The sequence below is a fragment of the Pezoporus wallicus genome, unplaced genomic scaffold (genome assembly GCF_028554395.1).
Source record: "Pezoporus wallicus isolate ANWC-B61680 ecotype Strahan unplaced genomic scaffold, APGP_CSIRO_Pwel_v1 contig_5485, whole genome shotgun sequence".
Lineage (NCBI taxonomy): Eukaryota > Metazoa > Chordata > Aves > Psittaciformes > Psittacidae > Pezoporus > Pezoporus wallicus.
In genome coordinates this window covers 6,942,907-6,961,785 of record NW_026641550.1, presented here as the reverse complement: position 1 = coordinate 6,961,785, position 18,879 = coordinate 6,942,907, and the positions used below count along the sequence as shown (strand labels likewise).

The window sequence follows — 18,879 nt, the reverse complement described above, 5'->3', positions numbered from 1 at the left end:
AAGAACTGCTTGGTTCTGCCTCTTGTATCTGCAAACACTCGGAGTTAATAAGCCTGGCAAGTATATGGGGAATCATTTTCCAGCAAGCCTTGTACTATATCAAGCCATTATATTTACAGATGACCCTATACTAAGCTCTTAAATTTTCTTGTCCTCTGTGCAAAGGCAAAGATGAATTCCTGGTACCCAGAATACACATACCCAGCACCATCCTGTTCACATAACCACCATGGCATTAATCAAAGTTTATCGTCAACAAAACAAGGGATTAAGGAGGGAAAACCCATGCCTCCTAGTAGGGGACAGCCTTGGCAGCCAGGTGTGACTTGCCTCTAAAATACTATTAGACAAAGGGGCTGCAAGAGCCTGACTGTCACCCCCACAACTAGTTGGCCACTGCCCTGAGAGCCCTCTGGGTATGGCCACGCTGTAGAGCAGGGAAAGCATCACTGTGGACTTTTCGTTCAAGTGTTTTGTATTGCGTGGGGAGATGTACAGCCACTTTTTTCTTTTATTGCTCCTGCCACATGGAGCAGACACTTCTATAGCAACTGATGGTTGTCCCTCCTGCCTCCAAACTCCTATTTGTGCACCATGACATGCCCAACACAGCCCAAAATGAATTAAAAAACTAAACTAAACTAAACTAACCATCTCACAATGTCCTTATGAAGAGCTGCACAGCTCTTGTTGTACTGTTCTAGCACAAGGCGTGTGGTACGTTTTGAGTGTGCAGGGAATTAATTCAGAAAATTGTTTTGCTGTCAAGTTTATCTTTGTAAATGTGAGCAAACTGGTTTATTTTTCACTGACAGTCTCATTTGGATATTATACTTACAGAAGTGTAAACCAGGCAATACATTGCAAAGCACAAATTACAAAAAAAACCCTTTCTGATCCCCTGGAATGCCTGAAGCTCATTGCAAAACTGCATGAATGGTGCAGTGAGGGTCAAGCATGTTCACACAAGAGATCTTATATACAGAAAATGCTGTTGAAGGTTGTTGCTCTTTAAGGCCTGTCTTGCCTGCTGCTTGGACACCTGTGCTCATACAGCTCCATGAAACAGCCAGAGTAACCAACAAACAGCAGCACTGCACATCCCAGTCGATTCTGTTTTTACAAGCAGATCTGTTCTTTGCTGTTGCACCAGGCTCCTTCCTCACCTCCAATTTCTCCTGTTTATTCTGATGGTGCTGCTAATGAGACACTTATCTCCTAACCTCTGGCCTCTTGACAGTCTCATGCAGCCCCTGTGATGTTAAATGAAGTTAGGCACAGCAGCAACCCTGCAATCAAACCGCTGACATGAACCTCTGCAAGCTAGGTGGGCTTCATCAATACTTCTTTATTCAGGGCAGCACAGGAGGGAAGGTAGAGGAGAGGAGGCATCACACCTGGGTGTTTACCAAGATCAGAGTGGTGCACTGGGGACGGTGTACTGAAATCTGGTGTGAAAAAAATACTGTTTTGTTGGAGCCATGGTAACAAAGCAATAGCTGCTTACATTTTTTGATTTACAGGATCTGTAACTAGTATCAAGATTTTCAAAGATAGTAACACTAGCAGCTGTTCAACATCTGGCAAACCTAGAAGTCAAGAGGCAAGAATAAAAGGACTAAAGTGATGCTGTTCTGAGGAGCTGGTGGAGGTGTTTGTAAAGCCCAAATATAGTTTGGGGGCAGAAGCCACTGTAGCAACAAGAGAAATTAAAAGAGTAAGAGATTCAGAGAGGAGAGAATTGTGAGAGGATGGAAGGGAAGGGCTGCAGAAGGGGCTGGGTTTATCTGAGGTGCTCAGCAGGGAGGGACTCGCAATGAGGGAGCAAGAGGAGGCTCAGTCTGAAAGGATGGTGGAAATAGGGGTGTAACAGCAGCTCATGGAGATGAAAGCAGACACTGGTACTGGAGGCCAGGAGCCTCCACAGCTTCTATTTGTTACCTTCCTTATCTTCCAGCAATGTTTCAGTGCTTGCGCTGTAAGGACTAGTCATGATTTTGTTCCACTAAAACGGTACCTTATCTTTTCCTACTCCGTAAGTCTTGCTATAAAAATTCTTGGGTTTGTAAGGGTTCAGAAGCAGTCAACAACCCATGAATGCAGAAATCTTCAGCTCTCCAGACTGAAGCTATCAAAAGTGTCATAGCTTTTTATGCCATGTAAGTGCATCCCTCAAAAATGGTGGCCGTTATTTAGGCAGGAGCATTCTGCAGCCTAAAAAGCATGGATAATGGGGTCTATAAAATCCCATTTGACTCTTATGGAGAATACAGGGTTTTGTGGCTGGCTGTCACTATGGGCCCTACCAGACATCATGGAGAAGAATCCCATGGTTTGTAAGTCCCTGAATAGCAAAGGAGTAGAGGGTGTGTGTAATGAATGCTAAGGGTATAATTGGAAGAAACTTCTGTCCTCTGTGTGGAAGCAATGACACAGTGAAGTGAAAGTTTTGTTTAAATTAATCTGCTTCATGGCAAGTGCCCCAGTAAACACATGGAAGACTTGGTCCTTTTTGCAAATCACCTATGTAGATAGATAAAACTTCTGCCTTTTGTTAGAAAAGCTCCAGTGTGAACTGTTCTTGATGGAACTGTTAGTGGAGTCCTTCAATCCCTATTTTCCTGGAAAGGGGAGGACCTTTTTGGGAGCATTCTCTTCAGACAAGTTTCTCCTTTTGCTTGTTGTGTGGTTTGTTTCTATAGACACAGCCGCACACCGGATGGCTGGAGTCCATCCGTAACATCCCTCCGATGCATCTTCTTGAAAAGCATCATGGTGCAGTGGATTCAAAACATTGTATAACTCAATTCCTACAGGCACACAAGGTGGGGCTAAGAATGGCAAATTTTTCTCATAAAAACCACAAAATTAAGTAGTTTTAGTTGCCTCTTGGTGATGTCTCCAGTTAGCAACAGCTACTGTATCTTAAAGATGGTAATAGCAAGCACTTGAATAGCATGCTCTCTCTTCTAAGTACTTTGCAGACATTCTTTTCTTCTGAATTAAAGATAAATTCCTGTCCTTTTCAACACTTCTCCAGTGAGATAAATGTTCAATCTGCCATGGGAAAGAGAAAAGCTAGTGATTCCACATTCTCCACTGAAATAGGTGTATTCACCCTTTCAGCTGGTAGAGACTGGGGCCCCCAAGTAGGGAACATTTCTGAATGACAATGTCTGATGGAAGAGGAGGCTCTGTCCTGTCATTGGCATCATTGACAAAACTCCTATTGACTCAGAGGAGAGTATGAGGAGGCCAAACAGTGCTGACTTCTGATGTCATCTCCTTGGTTTACTTTGTTTTCCAAAGACCCCTTTGTGCTTCTCTCCCTTGCTTTGTATTCTGAATATTCAGATCATTTTTATGCTTGGGGTCCCCACTTTTAATGAGATTGTGGGTTTTGTGACCCTATTACATACAGGTTGACTGGAAGCCACACTGATCCTTCAATATAAGATTTAGTAAAAGCCACAAGAGGAGGAGAGCAGTGAGGGTGTGGAGGAGGAGGAGGGCAGCTGCTATTGTTCTATCATCAGTGCTGCCAAACCATCCCTTGTTTTTTCTGTGGCCTGTGTGTCCAAATGCTGTTTGAACAAATAGGGCATAGTCAGGAGGCTGGCAAGGGGGCAGCGAGAGGGTTAGCACAGTCTTAGCTAGAAATACTTGCACGAGTCAGGAAGTAAGCATGGGAGGAAGGAACTTAAGTGGAGACATCTGTTTAGCTTAGCTTTCAGCAGCTCTGCCTGGGGTAGGGGTGGGAGAGTCATGCCTAAGATGACATAACGTATTTTGTCTTTCGTGAGTTGAAAACAGAGGAAACTGCGAAAGCGAAGCATGGTCTGTGTCACGCATGGTCCAGGCATACCAAGTACACAATGGAGCAGTGTCAGTGCTTTTTGCTCTGCCTCTCACACCCCAAAATAACTTTTCAAGACAACTGAGGAGAATGTGATATGGTCCAAAAACTGATCTTGGACTTTTTTCGCAGACGACTGAGCCAGAGGCCAACTGCTGAAGAATTGGAGCAGAGGAACATACTGAAACGTAAGTCCTGATACCTCTGACATTTAACCTGAAGCTAGTTTGGGTTAGTTTAGATGTATGTTGGGTGTTTTTTATAGAACATCAACTATTCTGTACATGAATCATTAATAACAAAGAAGTGCATCATAAATGCAAATAAGTGTACAAGTCTGTAGCAACATCCAGAGCTGCAATTCTTTAAAATCAGAGTCAGTAAATTCACAAGAATGAACTACCTATGGGGAAAAAAAAAAACAGACTTTAAATCTCTTTTGCAAGTCCTATTCCAAGCAGAGAGTTGGTGATTCTGAAAAGCTTTTATGCAGCTCTTACACAGATGAGCATCCTGTTACAATTTAGTAAAGATATTAGGGCATGGCTTGATTAGTTTTCCTAAAAATCTTTACAGCATCTAGACTAGGTGGAGCCTTTATTCAATTGAAGAAAGAAACCAATGGGACTTGGAATTATTTCCCTGAAATGTTCCGCTGAAACTCTTCCTTTAAATCAGCCAAAAATCTGTAGATCCTCAACATATGATACTTTAAAGGGGCAATATACCATTTAGAGACCCTGACCTGGGTTAAGTTACTGGACGCATTGCCACCAACTTCAAGGGAAGCAGAACTGAGTCCAGCACAAATCTTGTAATCTTATGAAAGAACAGGAAAAAAATTGTAGTTTCTGTACTCACATTGAAGTGGTTTGAGTATTAAAGGAAAGCTGTTTATCTCACTGTTGTTACTTACAGAAAACAAGATAAACAAGTTCTTCCCTTCTTTAGTTAGTAAATGCATCATTCCGGAGAAATTTTTAAAAATTACTACATGAAAAAGTACTTCTAACTGGTATCTTATACATAATGTCTCCTTAGGTAGGAGAATTTAGCTTCTCCTGTTGTTCAAATAACTGCATTGTACAGAATCATAAAAATGTGGTAATTTGCTGAAAATTGGCAGAACTGATTGATTAAATACTTCAAAATCAGATTCCTAGCAAGTAAATGATCGTGTTAATGGTCAGTGGGGTCTTTTCATCTGCTCATGTTATTATACGTCAGAAAAACAGAAAGAAAGAGACACCATTGTCAGTGCAAAGAGGAGAAAAGACTGGATTGCAGAGCAGTGTGGGCAAGCCTGAGGCTTCCAGAAAAGCCATTTGTTTGGGGCCAGCCCCATTTTGGTAGCGGTGCTCATACTGCCTACTCCTAACTCCCATGACTGGCTGCTGGAGGGAGTCGGGGCAGAACCTGGGGATATAGGTGGCACATGCAGATGTGATTGCCTCACAGGGGGGTAGCAGAACAGCTGGAGGAAGAAAAACCTGCAACGTGACTGGTGCCAGGCTCAGACAAGGAGGGACAGAGGCCAATTCTCTGGGCAGCTCATGTGGTCATCCCAGGACTTAGGAACAAACATGTGTCATGCACCACCTGGCACTGGTGCGTGACCAGTAAACACCACCCTGGCACTGGTGAGGCTGGCTGGAGGGAACTGGAGATCTTGGGCAGCTGCTTTGGCAGCAGGGTTTGAACCAACATCATCAGAGAGGCAGCATCTCCAGTGCTGGGTTCCTTGCAGTAATTCCTAAAGGTCACTTTGCTGATCACAGCAGTCACATAGCAATCTGAAGATCTCTTACATTTCAGGCGAATTATCCCCTGAGTCACATTAGTTTCCTTTTGAATTGGATAAGGGCTCTTAAATGACATGGATGTGTTTGAAAATTTTACCCTGAATCCAGAACAATATTGTGTTTTCTAAATGGAATTTTTATAGCTTGGTTCGTAAGAACAGATCTGCCCCAAAACATGTGTGTCTTGGTAGACAAACAGCTTCATAATTACAGGAAAAAGTGATGTGGGATTTCCAAGGCATCCCAGCTTTGGTGAAACACAGCAGGAAAGGAATAAAAAATTAGAATAGTTACATAATTTAAAAAATAAGAAAGCATAAAAATGCTCCACCCTTAAACAAATAAATATAAATAGTGTCTGGTTTGTACATCACTTTGCGTCATTTCCCTAGTCTTCTGAGAAGGAGAATTATAATAAATACAATGGAGCCTAGAGAAAGAGACACAGGCAGTTATAATGAGTGTAAATTCTCTGCATAAGCAGGTCAAGCAATTTGACAGAAGCCCAGTTCAGAGAAGACAAACACAGAGGCGCAAAAGAAAGCCCAGCAAGTTCCCAAGTAGACTACATAGGATTTCCTCTGCAGTTAAAGCTGAAATCTCCTTGATGTAAACGTCATGTCTGGTACCATGTGTAACTGCATTACTGCTCATTCTGCTGGGAAGAAATAGACAAAATGTGGTGGGACAGCCAATTTTTATACATGAAGTGATTGCTTCCTATCTCCGTGCTGCTGCAACGATTATGAGATTGTCATCTTTATTGAATTACAAGAGCAAAGCATCCATTGTTCAAGTTCCACTACTTGCTGGTAGCAACAGTAAGATTACAGTAGGCACAGCAAAGAAATAGAGAGCAGGGTCCTTCACTGAAGTATGACCAATTCACTGGCTCTTATTTAAGTCAAAGAAATGTAGTGAGTGGAGTCCAGACCTGCAGAGTTAGTGTGAAGACTGAAGAACACTTTTTGAAGTTAATACGTGCTGGCCAAGTTTATGAGGAAGGATTTCTCAGTCCCTCTCATGCCCCATCCACCACGGCACTTCTCTGATGGATGCAAGTAGTTCAGTTGTCAGCTTGGCACATCCATTGCATCAATTACTCACAAAAAAATGATGGTTAGGTAGGCTCTGAGGGTCTCAGGTTGCACTAGGGGACATTTCACACCAGCACAGAAATGAGGCCTGAAAATCACAGCCACCCACAGCATCTCCTGAACACATAAAATAAAGCAACAGTAGCTTCAGAAGATGGACGTGACTTAATTAACTTTAAAAAAAAACAGCTAAAACAAAGTCACTTTCTGGTTTTGGAGGATAATGTGTTCCTAATTCCCAGCTTTTACATGACTGAGGCCTTCAGCCTGCCTGGCTTCTCTGAAGGTGGGTTGCTGGGCTGAGAGGTGAGGAGGAGAAAAGAAAGACATCTTATACCAAGTACAAAAGTGAATGGCCATAAGTAAGTATTATATATAACTCCTTGGCTGCTTGCAGTTCTACCCTGACTCTGTGTGGGCTCTGCTTAGCACTGTGTCCCTCTGGCTTAATCTTCAAGGATTTATTAGTGCCTCTATTTCTGAAAATAGGCATTTGCAGGACAAGCTCCTCCAAATTTGAAATACAAAGGGAAGAACAAAATTGCCAGAGGAGCAATTGCTAGAAAAGGATCCAGCCCAGTAGGGACAGGAACTTTTGAAAGAGGAAAAATATATTTATCAGTGAGTGTATTCCAGTTACCATTTTAAAAGCCATTTGTGACTCCCTGCTGTGTTCTGTTCTTTTTACTCCAGGATCAGTTTCCTTCCTCCTGAAAATGGAAGCGGTATTTTTGTTAAAGTGGCATTTAAAGATCAGCAGCATATTGTAAAATATCATAACATTGACTGGCTGTTTGTCCTCTTTGGTGGCGATTTCCCAGCCCTGTGAAGTCAGAGAGCAGTTGTGATAGATCTCTCAGCTCTCCTGCCCTGAGCAGCAGAAACCTGGCTTCCAGCCTAGCCCTGCTCCCCTGCTCAGAGCCTTTTGTGGTCTCTGAACATCAGGTCTTGTTTCCATTTAGGGAAAGCCCCAGTTTTGAAAAATTGCGTCTCCTCCACTGTGTGCAGACTGGGTTAGGGCTTCCTTATGTTATTTTTGGCTGGTCCCAGGTAGTTAGTGGGAGACCTGTGCTCTCATGGCTGAAGAATTTAAGGCTGGTGGTTTGTTACTGCCACGGTGCCAGAGGTGCCTACTTCTCCTGCAGGATCAGTAGACAGGAACATGTCTTGGGTTTAATTCAGTCCAAAGTTGGACAATTTAAATCAAGCCACCTATTCTAAACTGGCCTTTGAAGTCCTTAATGTCCCCAGCAGAGAGTTATTCCTGTCTGAGCTAATCCTGAGTGAAAAACGGATCACACCAGGGTAAGGGTACTTGTTGGAAAAGCTGATGAGTTGTGTTCACTCTCCTTTGTTACACACAGGCATGACTGGAGTAAGGAGCAGTTCAGCTGTAAACAAAGCAGTGGAAACAGATCCTGGTTGAGGAGATGAGTATCTAAAACCCTGGGCTCTTAGAGAGTTTCAGTGAAGTTCAATGTAAAGACATGCATGACAGCCTGCTCCTAAGTTGAAGAAGAGTTAGTATACTCAAATGTTATTGTCTTCTTGAGGGATAATGTTTGAGACTTGCCCTGGTGTGAACTTGTAACATGATCTTTTGGCTTCGTGTTGAAAGTGAATTGCCCGAGGATGTGCTTTTACACTCCAGTGTGTTGTGAAGGCTCATGAAGGACACTCTCTCCCTGCACTGCTCAGGTCATGGAAAGTTGCAGATTTTGCCTGGCACCCCTATTCTGATTTTTTTCCATTCTCTCCAAAGAGGAGCTGCAAGAAATTATTCTGTAAATGGGAAAAATGTACGTTTCTCTTCCAACCATTGACCTTGCATCCTCACAGAATCCAACCGTATCGTAGCTGAACCCTGAGGCCACTGGGCCTGTGGGCTGCGAGACAGTTTCTGAAGAGCTGGCTTGCTGCCTGGCTCTTCTAGAGAGTGACACACATGAAGAGGTGCCAACACAGGGAAAGGAAGGAGGCTGTAGATGTTTGATGAAGTGTGTGAAGAAGCGTGGTAGCTAAGGATTGAGGAAGTACACCAGCCCCAGAGGGACCCACTGTGCATCAGATCGGTCCTAAAACATTAATATACTGATGGAGAGGCTTATTTTGTTGCATACTGTGCATGCCTGATGAGTCCACAGCCTGAGATCCTTGTAAATCTTTTACAGCCCGGAATGAGCAAGAGGAGCAGGAGGAAAAACGAGAGATAAAGCGAAGGTTAACACGTAAGGTGAGAAACAACTTTGATCCTATTATGACACTACTGTAACTTTCTCCCTGCAACTGCAGTTGTTTGCCTTTTTCCTTTTCCTCAGCACCATTTTCAAAAGTACAGTGTGAAACAAGTCTTTAAAGCAGTCTTTAAAAGAAATCACCAGTGTTACAATGTGTAAGTCCACAGAGTGAAGTGAGTCACTTTGCAAGCTATTGCTGGTAACATCTTGAGACAAGACAAAAGTCATAACTGAAGGAGCTTTGAACAGCAAAGGATAGAGAGCCTAGCACTGGTCCAACCCTGCTTCCTGTAAATGTAATGGCTTCTGCAGCCATTATGAAGAGAGCAAAGTTAAAACAATGCTGATTGCATTCAAGAATTCCATCTAAAAAAAGGCATAAAACTGGGAAATAAACCTTTTCTGAAAAGGGAGATTGTCACTTGAGGCATTTAAACTAAATAGAGAAAAGCACTCACAAATGGTGTATAGTGCAGAAAGCAATCTTGTATTGGCAGGGAAAGACGAACAAAAAAGCATAGTTTGGTTTTGAGTTTCCTCCCATTTGAAAGTCATTTACTCTTAAAACTGAAGAACAGTCATTTCAGATATGCATATTCAGTTTCCCAGCTAGTGTAAATGTCTGCAGATGCCCCAACATATATAGCCAATAATGCATCCTTTTACTGCGGATAAACTTTATTTCACCACTGACATATTTCCTTTCTCCAGAGGTGGAGAAAGCCCCCTTAGGAACTCACATGCTTGTGAAGCAGTGCCAATCCCTTCCTGTACGTTTTTTAGGTGACTTAGTCTTTCTGGACTATGTGGTCACAGATTTTCACAGTATAAATAATGACAAGGAAAGGCCTCGAAATATACATGGAAAGGTTGCATTCAGAGAGCTGAATTGCTTTTTTTCATGGTTGAAAATCTCATGCCTTATTCTCAGCTCACATAAATCAGCAAAGTTCTTGCACATCAATGGGAGAATACTGCTGTTGTCTGCAGGAGCTAAGAATGCAACCCAGAGAGCTATAATATTATTTTTATAACACTTAAATTCCTGGCAACAATGGCAGTGATGGTCTCACATTGTCTCATATTACTGTCTGAAAGAACCTGCACTGCAAATGTTTCATGGGACTCAGGCTCTGCGCAAAGCCTAGAAATACCATCTTACCAGGCTTTCAGTTTCCCTATACATTGACAGGTGGACACATACAGGAATCCAGTCCAAAGCTTGATTCCATTTGCTGAACATCTGTAACAGATAAAAAGCAAAGCTACCCATACCCAATCTGCTGCCTAAAAAGTGAGGGCTTGCTAACTCCACCAGCATTATTGACATTCAGTTCCCATCCTCTGCTATTTTATAGGAAAGGTACGAAGCACATGAATTATCTGTTGCAGGCAGAGGCCACAGCCACATGCTCAATTAACACACCCAGGCTGCTGTAACATCACAACAGTGTCTTCTCCCTGAAACCTCAGCAGTCTTCTGCAAGATTTCTTTGTCTTATTTGCACTTTTAAGTAGGAACAGCAGTGACAGCAGCAGCAGTCTGAGCCCCCGGCAGCTGGCTCTTTAATGTTCATACCCCTGTTCCCAGTAACATTCCTTTTAGCCTTTTTGTGGCTTCTTCCCTAGTAAAGATTTTTCTCCCTCATGTTTGTGAGGTTGGTAGCAGCATGACTTGGCATTGTTTGATTTTGATAATCTTTTTAAACTGTTGTAAATTGACCTAGTGACACATGTAATTTTCATTAAAAAGAACCACAGGCCTGGTCTAACAACAGATTTTGTTCTCACCTACCAAACATACTGCCATAAAGGCTCAGAAATCACTAGAGGAAAGGAGTGAATAAAGTGTGTAAGTGGATAGATAACAACTAGAAATGCCAACCACCTACTGAATCCTGCAAAAATAGTTGTTATTCCCCAGCTCTGTCTTTCATGAGCATGTCCCAGATGTGTCATTGTGTCTGCAGCAGAGTGGCAGACTCTTTCTGTTGATTTGTACTGAAGTCTTATTACCAAAGGATTTTAAACCTCAGATTGAGCAGAAGTTTAATTGAGCACAGCAAGTGGTTTTGCCCAGCAGCCCTTTCTGTTTGCACTGAGTTTTAATGCAGACACATGCCCCCGGGTTAAATTCAACATAAGGAAAATACGCCACATTGCTTCCTTGCAACCATGTGTAGTTGGTAATAAGAAAGGAAGGGGGTTCTGCAGAAGCTGGTGACGAGACTTTTGACCTTGCACTAGAATAGCTGCTACTGTCCCTGTTTTTTTCAGTGGCGTCATTCCAACTCCAAGGGAACAACCCACTTCATCCATTAAAAAGCTGTTCTTAAAATTCCTTTAGCGCTGACATTCTGTTACAGTATTATGATGATAAGTTGTAACATGACATGCTGTAATAAGTAAGATTACCTTGCTAGGTCTAGACACCTTATAAAGTCAGCAATAAATATCCAGTTGAATCCATCATCTGGACAGGCAATTTCTAAAAGAAAATTTAGATCAGGTGACCTATAGCAAGCTGCCCCTTTAAGCACTTTTCATCCTCTCAGACTCATCTAACTCCAAATTAACTGGGCATAGGGATTAGCTGCCATTCAAAGAACAAAATGGAGGCGAATGCTATTCAGTGCAGTTTCTCCATAGCTCATGTCCCTCCTGTCCAAGGAAAGGTGAAGGGTACTTGCCTGTCACCTGAGATGCCCATGGATAGGTTCTGTACATCCAGCTACTGCTGTACTCCTTCTCCCTGCCCCTTGGGGCGCGCTGAGCAACTTTAGGCACATTGGATTTGCATCATTTTAGTGGAGGGACATGTGGACATTTTTTCTCTGAGCGCTGCTCTTGGCCCACAAGCCTATTCTGGGAGCGTTAATGTGCAAAAGCCCTCTGGGAGTAGTGTTGCAGGTGGGTTCCTTCCATGAGGAGATCTGGACACGCAGAAATTACTACTAAGAATGTATCCACTCTGAAACGCAGTTGATTTCTCCAAGCACTGTGGCAATTAACACAAGCCTGAACTCAGTTTCTGAGGACTTCCATTAGAGAGAGAGTTGTAGCCTGTTACAAATCACATGCAAAGAGGAATAAAACTCTTCCTACTTTCTTTTCTCTCAGGTAGCATCATGCTCCCCATTCCCCAGAGCTGTTTATAGCCTCTTATCCCCCGCTGTCAATAGCTATTATTTCCCAGACGTCTAGCTCCAAAGCTAAAAATCTTGTAACAGCTGTCAAATCAACAACCAAAATGATGAGGTGTGGCTGCTTCTTAAAATCCATACAATAATCTGAAATCTTTATTCCCATTGAATTCCTGCCCTGGTACAGCTGAAACATTCTGTTCACTGGTGCCTCACTGGGAAATGTCTTGCAGTTCAATCTTTTCTTTAACTGACCTCTGCTGGCTTGCATCAGCGCGGGCTGTTCAAAATAATGAACTCTTGAGAGAGGTGGGATTCATCAGAGGGAAGCGGGGAAGGGGGAAAAGTCAGAGAAGAAAAGAAGTTGGGGGTTAATTTGGATAAACTGCAATTATAGTCAGAGGGAAAGTTCTTTGAGGCATTTTCATCATTTCCTGCTCCTGCATCTTACCACAAAAGGTGAGGAACAAAGAAGAGAAGTTATGTGCACTGCTAGTTAGCATCTGTAGTTTTTCACCTTGGTTTCTTCCTTAAATAACATCCATAACATTTTAGCAAGGTAACAAAATAGGCAATAATGAAGTGACAAGACAAGTGGAGCAAACTCTGCATTTCGCATTTGACTAAATCCCAAAACCAGACTGGCAAGAGTACATCCCCTTCCACTTTACCTGGTGGCAGTGCTTGGGCTTGCTTCATTTCCCATGCCAAGAACAAAGGGGTTTGTGTTAAACCTTTCCTTGCAAATTGGCTTGGTATTAAAGCCTGAAATGTGCCTGTTTCTATCTCCAGTGATCCAGAATATACGGAGGAAAACTTGACCTCCAATGACAAGATATGGGAGGTCCTGTCCTCATTCATTTTACACTGTGTTTGCATTAATACAATTCCATTTAATTCAAAAGGTATTTTTGCCCTGGTTCACACTCAAATAATGAGGTCACTCACCACACAGTGCAATGAGACACTTCCCTCCACTTGGAGCACCACTGCCTGTTGAAGGCAGTTGCATTGTGTCCTTGACCATGTCCTTTTACTGTAAGTTACAAATGTGCCCAGTTCCTTCTGCCTCTTAGAAGAAGCAGTGCTCATTGTCAGGTGTTGAGCAAGAAGGAGTGTGTAGCATTAAGCAATTTTGACCTAAGAGACTGCAGCTCACGTCATAAAAATGAACTCCAAGGTGAGATCTCAGCTGAGATGTGCCTTCAACATCAACAGACACTGAACTGACACCTACAGTGGAGCCAGTTTGAGTCTGTTCTGCAGGTCTGTTTCCCCACCTGTTTAAGAATGAAACTCTTGTCGTGGTTTAAACCCAGTCAGGTAACTTGTTCACTCACTCCCCCCCCTTCCCTCCCTCCCCCTACTCCCGGAGGGACGGAGAGGAGGATCAAAAAGAATGCAACTCCCACGGGCTGAGATAAGAACAGTTTAGTAACTAAGGTATAACACAAATCACTACTGCTACCACCAATAATAACAATGATAAAGGAAATAACAAGGGAAGAGAATACAACACCTCAGCACCAGCCAACCGATAACTCGCTCCCCCCGCCCAGCCCGACCAAGCACCGACCGATACCTCCTCCAACCCCGCAGTCTCCCAGCCCTTCCGGCTAACTCCCAGTTACATCCTGGGCATGACGTGCTGTGGTATGGAATAGCTCTTTGGTCAGTTTGGGTCAGGTGTCCTGTCTCTGCTTCCTCCCGGCTTCCCCTCCTCCCTGGCAGAGCATGAGGCTCACAAAGTCCTTGGCCAAACCAAAACATCTCTATCAGTTCTGTTCCCAGGCCGAAAGTCAAAACACAGCACTGCACCAGCTACCAAGGAGGAGAAAAATGACTGCTACTGATGAACCCAGGACACTCTGTGTAGCCCAAACGTACTGAGACACCCTCATGCTTAGCAGCTCACAAGAAACACTTGCAGTGGCATGCGAAAGAGTCAGAGCAGTTTGTTAACTGTTCAATTACTGTAGCTTTAATTAATGGTTTTTAGAAAAACATTTGGTGTGGTTGTCCCTCTCTTTACATTTAGTATGATCAGGTTGGGTTTTTGATGTACTGGATATGTTTTTGTGTGTTTATGTATGTAAATATATGTAAATTTATGGCTACATATGAACTCTGTGGTATTTCAGGACTCTCTCACAGCCAGAGTGCTGGCACAACAGTCTGTGCATCTCTTTTCTGTTCACAGCTCTGCCCCAGGCCTCCTGGGTCACTCTGAGCTGGTTGTTTAGTCTCTGTGCTTCACTTGCTCCAACTGCTCTGTGGCCAGGGGGATGCTGCCCACCACTCTGATGGGGTGTATAAGTATATGAAATTGCACTGACTGCAGGTTTCTGAAGCAAAGGCAGGGCGTCTCAAAACAATGTACAAGAATAGTTGTATAACTTCAGAGGAAAAGAAGCAGCAGCTTTTACTCTGTCTTGCGTTCAGGTATCACCGAAGATTAAAAACTGCGCATTAGCACCAAAGTTTCATAATGTGCTTATGCCCTTGACATTTTTCATGTGCAAATCAGTGCACTGTTCTTCACACCCACCCAAGGGTTTCAGTGATGTGAAATGTGCAGGTGATGCACCTGATTTGACATTTGTGCATTTGCAAACATAAGAATTTACTTATGTGACTCAATATTTACCGCCATTTCTTTGATTTCAACATATACCCAGCGCATCAAGCAAGCCAGATTAGCTGTTTAAGACCCTGTGCAGCATTGAGGTAAATACCAGCACCACCGCTGCTGTGGCATTTGATGCTTTTGCCTTATTGACACTGCCTATAGCCAACAGCCTGGCACTGTATGTTTCAGTGTATCAACAGCCACCCGCCTTCTCCTTTGTACAGACTTGCTAATTGCTTTGATTAGCACAAATGTGAAAGCTGGCTAATGTCAAGAGTTGACAGAAGCTGTGAAACAGAGCTGGTCGTTTTTTAAAGCCCTCTTCCAGCTTGAGAAGCTTGTAGCAGTTCCTGCTTTCCTTGTAGCCATTTAGGAAAACAGAGTTTAATTCACAGCATTTCATATTCTGTTGGTGTCATCAGTGTAGTAAGACATCTTATTTAGGAAAAAAAAAATCCGTTCCAAGATGAAACAACATCTAGGCTATGTCCTGAAATATTAAAAGCTGAGAAATGTGGAGATAAGGTTGGTGATTCATCCTTAATTCATGCTGTTGTGTGAAAAGAAGCAGTAGAGGCAAGTAAAGATGGAGTCTCGCCCTTATCTTTGAAATTTTTGAGTATAGCCATATTATTTCAGCATGAAAATTCTCTGTTTCCATAGTCAGGGGTTACATTTTAAATAATCAAAAGCAAAACTGCTGTGCTCTCCGGATAACAACAGTATCAGTGCTAACAAACCTGCAGCTCCTAGTACTACAGCTACTAGAAAAACCTACCAATTTGGAATCACATTCAAGATGAAGTCAGGACAGAGAAGCCTCACTGATAGTGTAACTGGGATTATACTCCAAGTGTGGTATAGCACTTCAGTTTTCTCGCTTTTGTTAAAAGCCCCTCTGTTGACTGCAGTGTGTGTTTGGCTTGCAGGTGACTTAGGTGTCAGGGCTGCAGGCTGAAGAGACAATTTTGTTCCATTAGAACAAAAAGTAACAGTTTTAAATCTAAACGTGCTTCAGTCTACTTTATTGTGCCCCCTGGCTTTTCTGACAGGATACTCCAGCTCAGAGATACCCTGTTGTCTAAAAACAGCCAAAAAAGTTATGCCTGCTGTGTACACGTTTTGCTTTTTGAAAAGCAAAACTTGGTGTAGTCTGAGCTCAGAAAGGCATGCTTCTTGCTCACCTCATGGGCTGACCTTATTCAGGCTGGCCTGAATGTGGGTATACAAAATGGGGCTTTTCTTGGGAAGCACTGGGAAGAAAGAGGATGAATGTTGTGTGACAACCACACGCAGAGCAGCTCCCTTCAGGAAACTTCATGCCTCCCATAGAAGGTGGCTGTGAGAAAACTGTGTAGTGTTAAGATCTTTGCAATATTCAGAAGTTTTGAAGCTGTTCTTTTTCAAAACAGCAAGGAGCTTTTCCCCTGTTAAATGTCATGATTTACCATAAAATGGCTCTGGAGGTCATACACAAACTGCTGAGCTGTAACTTGACTGATGCCAGCTGTCCTAGGCAAGGGCGTTATGTGATGGAGTGTAGATCTGTGCTCCTGGTTACACTTCCTTTCTGTGGTTTCTCTGCCTTTGGTGTGTACAAAATGGCTGGGCTGCAGCTAGGACAGATAGAACCTCACTTCTGCCCTCCTGAGCATCTTACAGGCAGGGCATTAGTGCCCCTCTGCAGACACTCTGCATGATGTGCTTGCATCCAGTTTGTGAGCTCAGGGTTATCAGTGTAAGGAGGGCAATCCCACGGTCACCTCCCATTGCAACCATCTTTCCTAAAAATAGAAGAAAGAGGCAACCATGAATGCCAAGAACAAGCACACAGGTATTTAAAGCTAGAGGCAGGATCGGGTGGTGCAGCTATCTTGCATCAGCACCCAAATGCTGAAGAATGGTGGTATTTTTCACCCTCCACTTAGCGTCTTGGCTGGTTTGAATCTTTAATTCTCCCTGGAAGATGAAATGCAGGGAACTGAGATACTTAATTTTGGAGGAAGGTGGATTCAAGAGCCTAAATAACTTTACAGAATAGAGTCTCAAGCGTTTTATGAAATATTTAGACCTCCCATTATTAACAAAGGTGAATTATTGTAACACACACCTATTCCTAGTGAGTGGGAATAGTATGATACACTGTATAGCTAAGTGTTAGCAGGATATTATTTTCCCTGATGTCTGATGTTTCATTCCAATAGTGAGACTTTTGCAGCTAATGTACAGCCATGTGCACATGTATGTATAGCACCTTCTCAGAACTAGTTGTGTAATTGCTTTTGACATTAACCAGCATGCTGTGCATCCAAGGAGAATCGATCCCTGAAAGCCAATTCCTGTCCCTAGCCTTGTTAACTGACTGTATAATAGGTGGACTACCAGCACACTACTGTTTCTCATTTGAGAGGAGAGTTGACCGTGGCTGCCTCTTCTGCTGTGGAATTTGACAGAAATGCTTTGGAACAATGAAGATGCTTTCTTTGCATGATCCCATCCACCCTTGCAATTGTGGGGTTTTTTTGGCTTGTAGTATGCAGTGTAAACCGTTAGAAGTCAAATACATTGTGACATAAAATAGAGCTGCAGCATACAGTGACAAGTTCAATAAGCACTACTCATCATCCTGCCTACCTTTTCGGGAGGTAAGGACAAGTCTGGAGAATATCAGAATGGTAAGGAAAGTAGTTTGTCACCTTTTGCACATAATTCAGGGCAGGAGCATCCCGGTGCCTTTGCCTGACCCTTCCCAGGCAGCACAGAAGCACACACAGCAGCTCGAGGCTGGGGAGCGTACAGCCTACGCAGGTAGTTTTAAAGTTGTCTTGTGGTCTTTGTCTCTTCCTGAGACATTGCTGCACTCCAAGACTTTCCTGTGTTACTTCTCATTTCTGGCTATGGGATCAACTTCAACCCGGGATTAGGGTGTCCAGCCATAGCCACTTCCCAAACAGTGAGCTGCTCCAGCAGCAAGGTGGGAGGATGTTCAAGGTGCTACAACAAGAGGTTATCTCCCACGTAGCAATTCTGTGAAAGGTTGACAAAAAGAATGGCTCTGGGAATGTCTGAACCCCCATAGTGATGGCTGTAGTAAAACAAATCCCCAAGCAGCACTCTACAGGGAAAAAGTGACATCCTGATGTCTTTTTCCACTCTTTCCTCAAACCCGCAGCTGAGTCAAAGGCCCACAGTAGAAGAGCTACGTGAGAGGAAGATCCTCATCCGCTTCAGTGACTACGTGGAAGTGGCAGATGCACAGGACTATGACAGGAGGGCGGACAAACCCTGGACACGACTCACAGCCGCCGACAAAGTAAGTGGAGCAACTCTGGGAGAGCCATGATCTGAATGGCTAGGGCATGTCACAGCAAATAGCATCCGGTGGGTCCCACAGGTCTCATAGCCATCAAGGAATAAACCTGCACCTGACATCCCTTCCCCACATACCTGCGGTTTCTTCTCATTCTTAAGGTTTGTTGTTTGAGTCATAAATCTTTGGCAAGAAGGCTTCTTTATGCGTGGGAACTAGGAGCAAGGTTAGCAGCATTACACCTTTTAAACACAGGCAAAAGGATATCAAGGCTTTTGAGGAAGGGTCTTAATGGCAGCCGTATTATTTCTTTGTTGGTTTTGGTCTTGCCAGAATTGCTGTGTCAGGACAGAACAGGCCTGGGTGCAAAAATGCTCCATCCCACTGAAGCCAGGTAACTTCTCTGTAGTGTGTTACAGCAGGGGCCTTTACTCAGGATTTCTAACACAGAATATTTTAAGCACTGAAGTGAAATTGCATGAGCCCTGCAGACAAAGGAAAGACACATGTTTGGTACTGAGAGCATTGTCCTCTGAGCACTAGTGGGACTTTCGCTAAGTGGTGTCTCTGGTGTCAGAGATATTTGTGGCATTGGTGACAGAGGGGTTAAATTGCTGGGAAATTATATCAAGTCACATTTTGAGGGTCTTAGTGTTTCCTCAGGAAGATTTAAATGTTTTATGGCCACTGTAAGAAAAGAGGACTATGAGGCTGATCAGTGATTCCAGAGCTTACAGTCACTCTATGATGCCCATGTAATTTTAAAGACTTTCAGGTGCCTAAATTCAAGCCTTACCTATTTCTT

At 43.3% G+C, this 18,879-nt stretch overlaps 1 protein-coding gene across 9 annotated transcripts in view; it reads left to right on the top strand.

The window, feature by feature from the left end:
- PHACTR1 (phosphatase and actin regulator 1) overlaps nt 1-18,879 on the top strand; it is a 318,474-nt gene that overhangs the window by 294,671 nt on the left and 4,924 nt on the right. For all 9 annotated transcript variants that reach the window (XM_057424312.1, XM_057424310.1, XM_057424311.1 and 6 more), the window contains 3 exons: nt 3,989-4,044; nt 8,927-8,988; nt 17,937-18,077. In XM_057424312.1, coding sequence (XP_057280295.1) covers nt 3,989-4,044; nt 8,927-8,988; nt 17,937-18,077 — 259 coding nt within the window. The remainder of the gene's footprint in view (nt 1-3,988; nt 4,045-8,926; nt 8,989-17,936; nt 18,078-18,879) is intronic.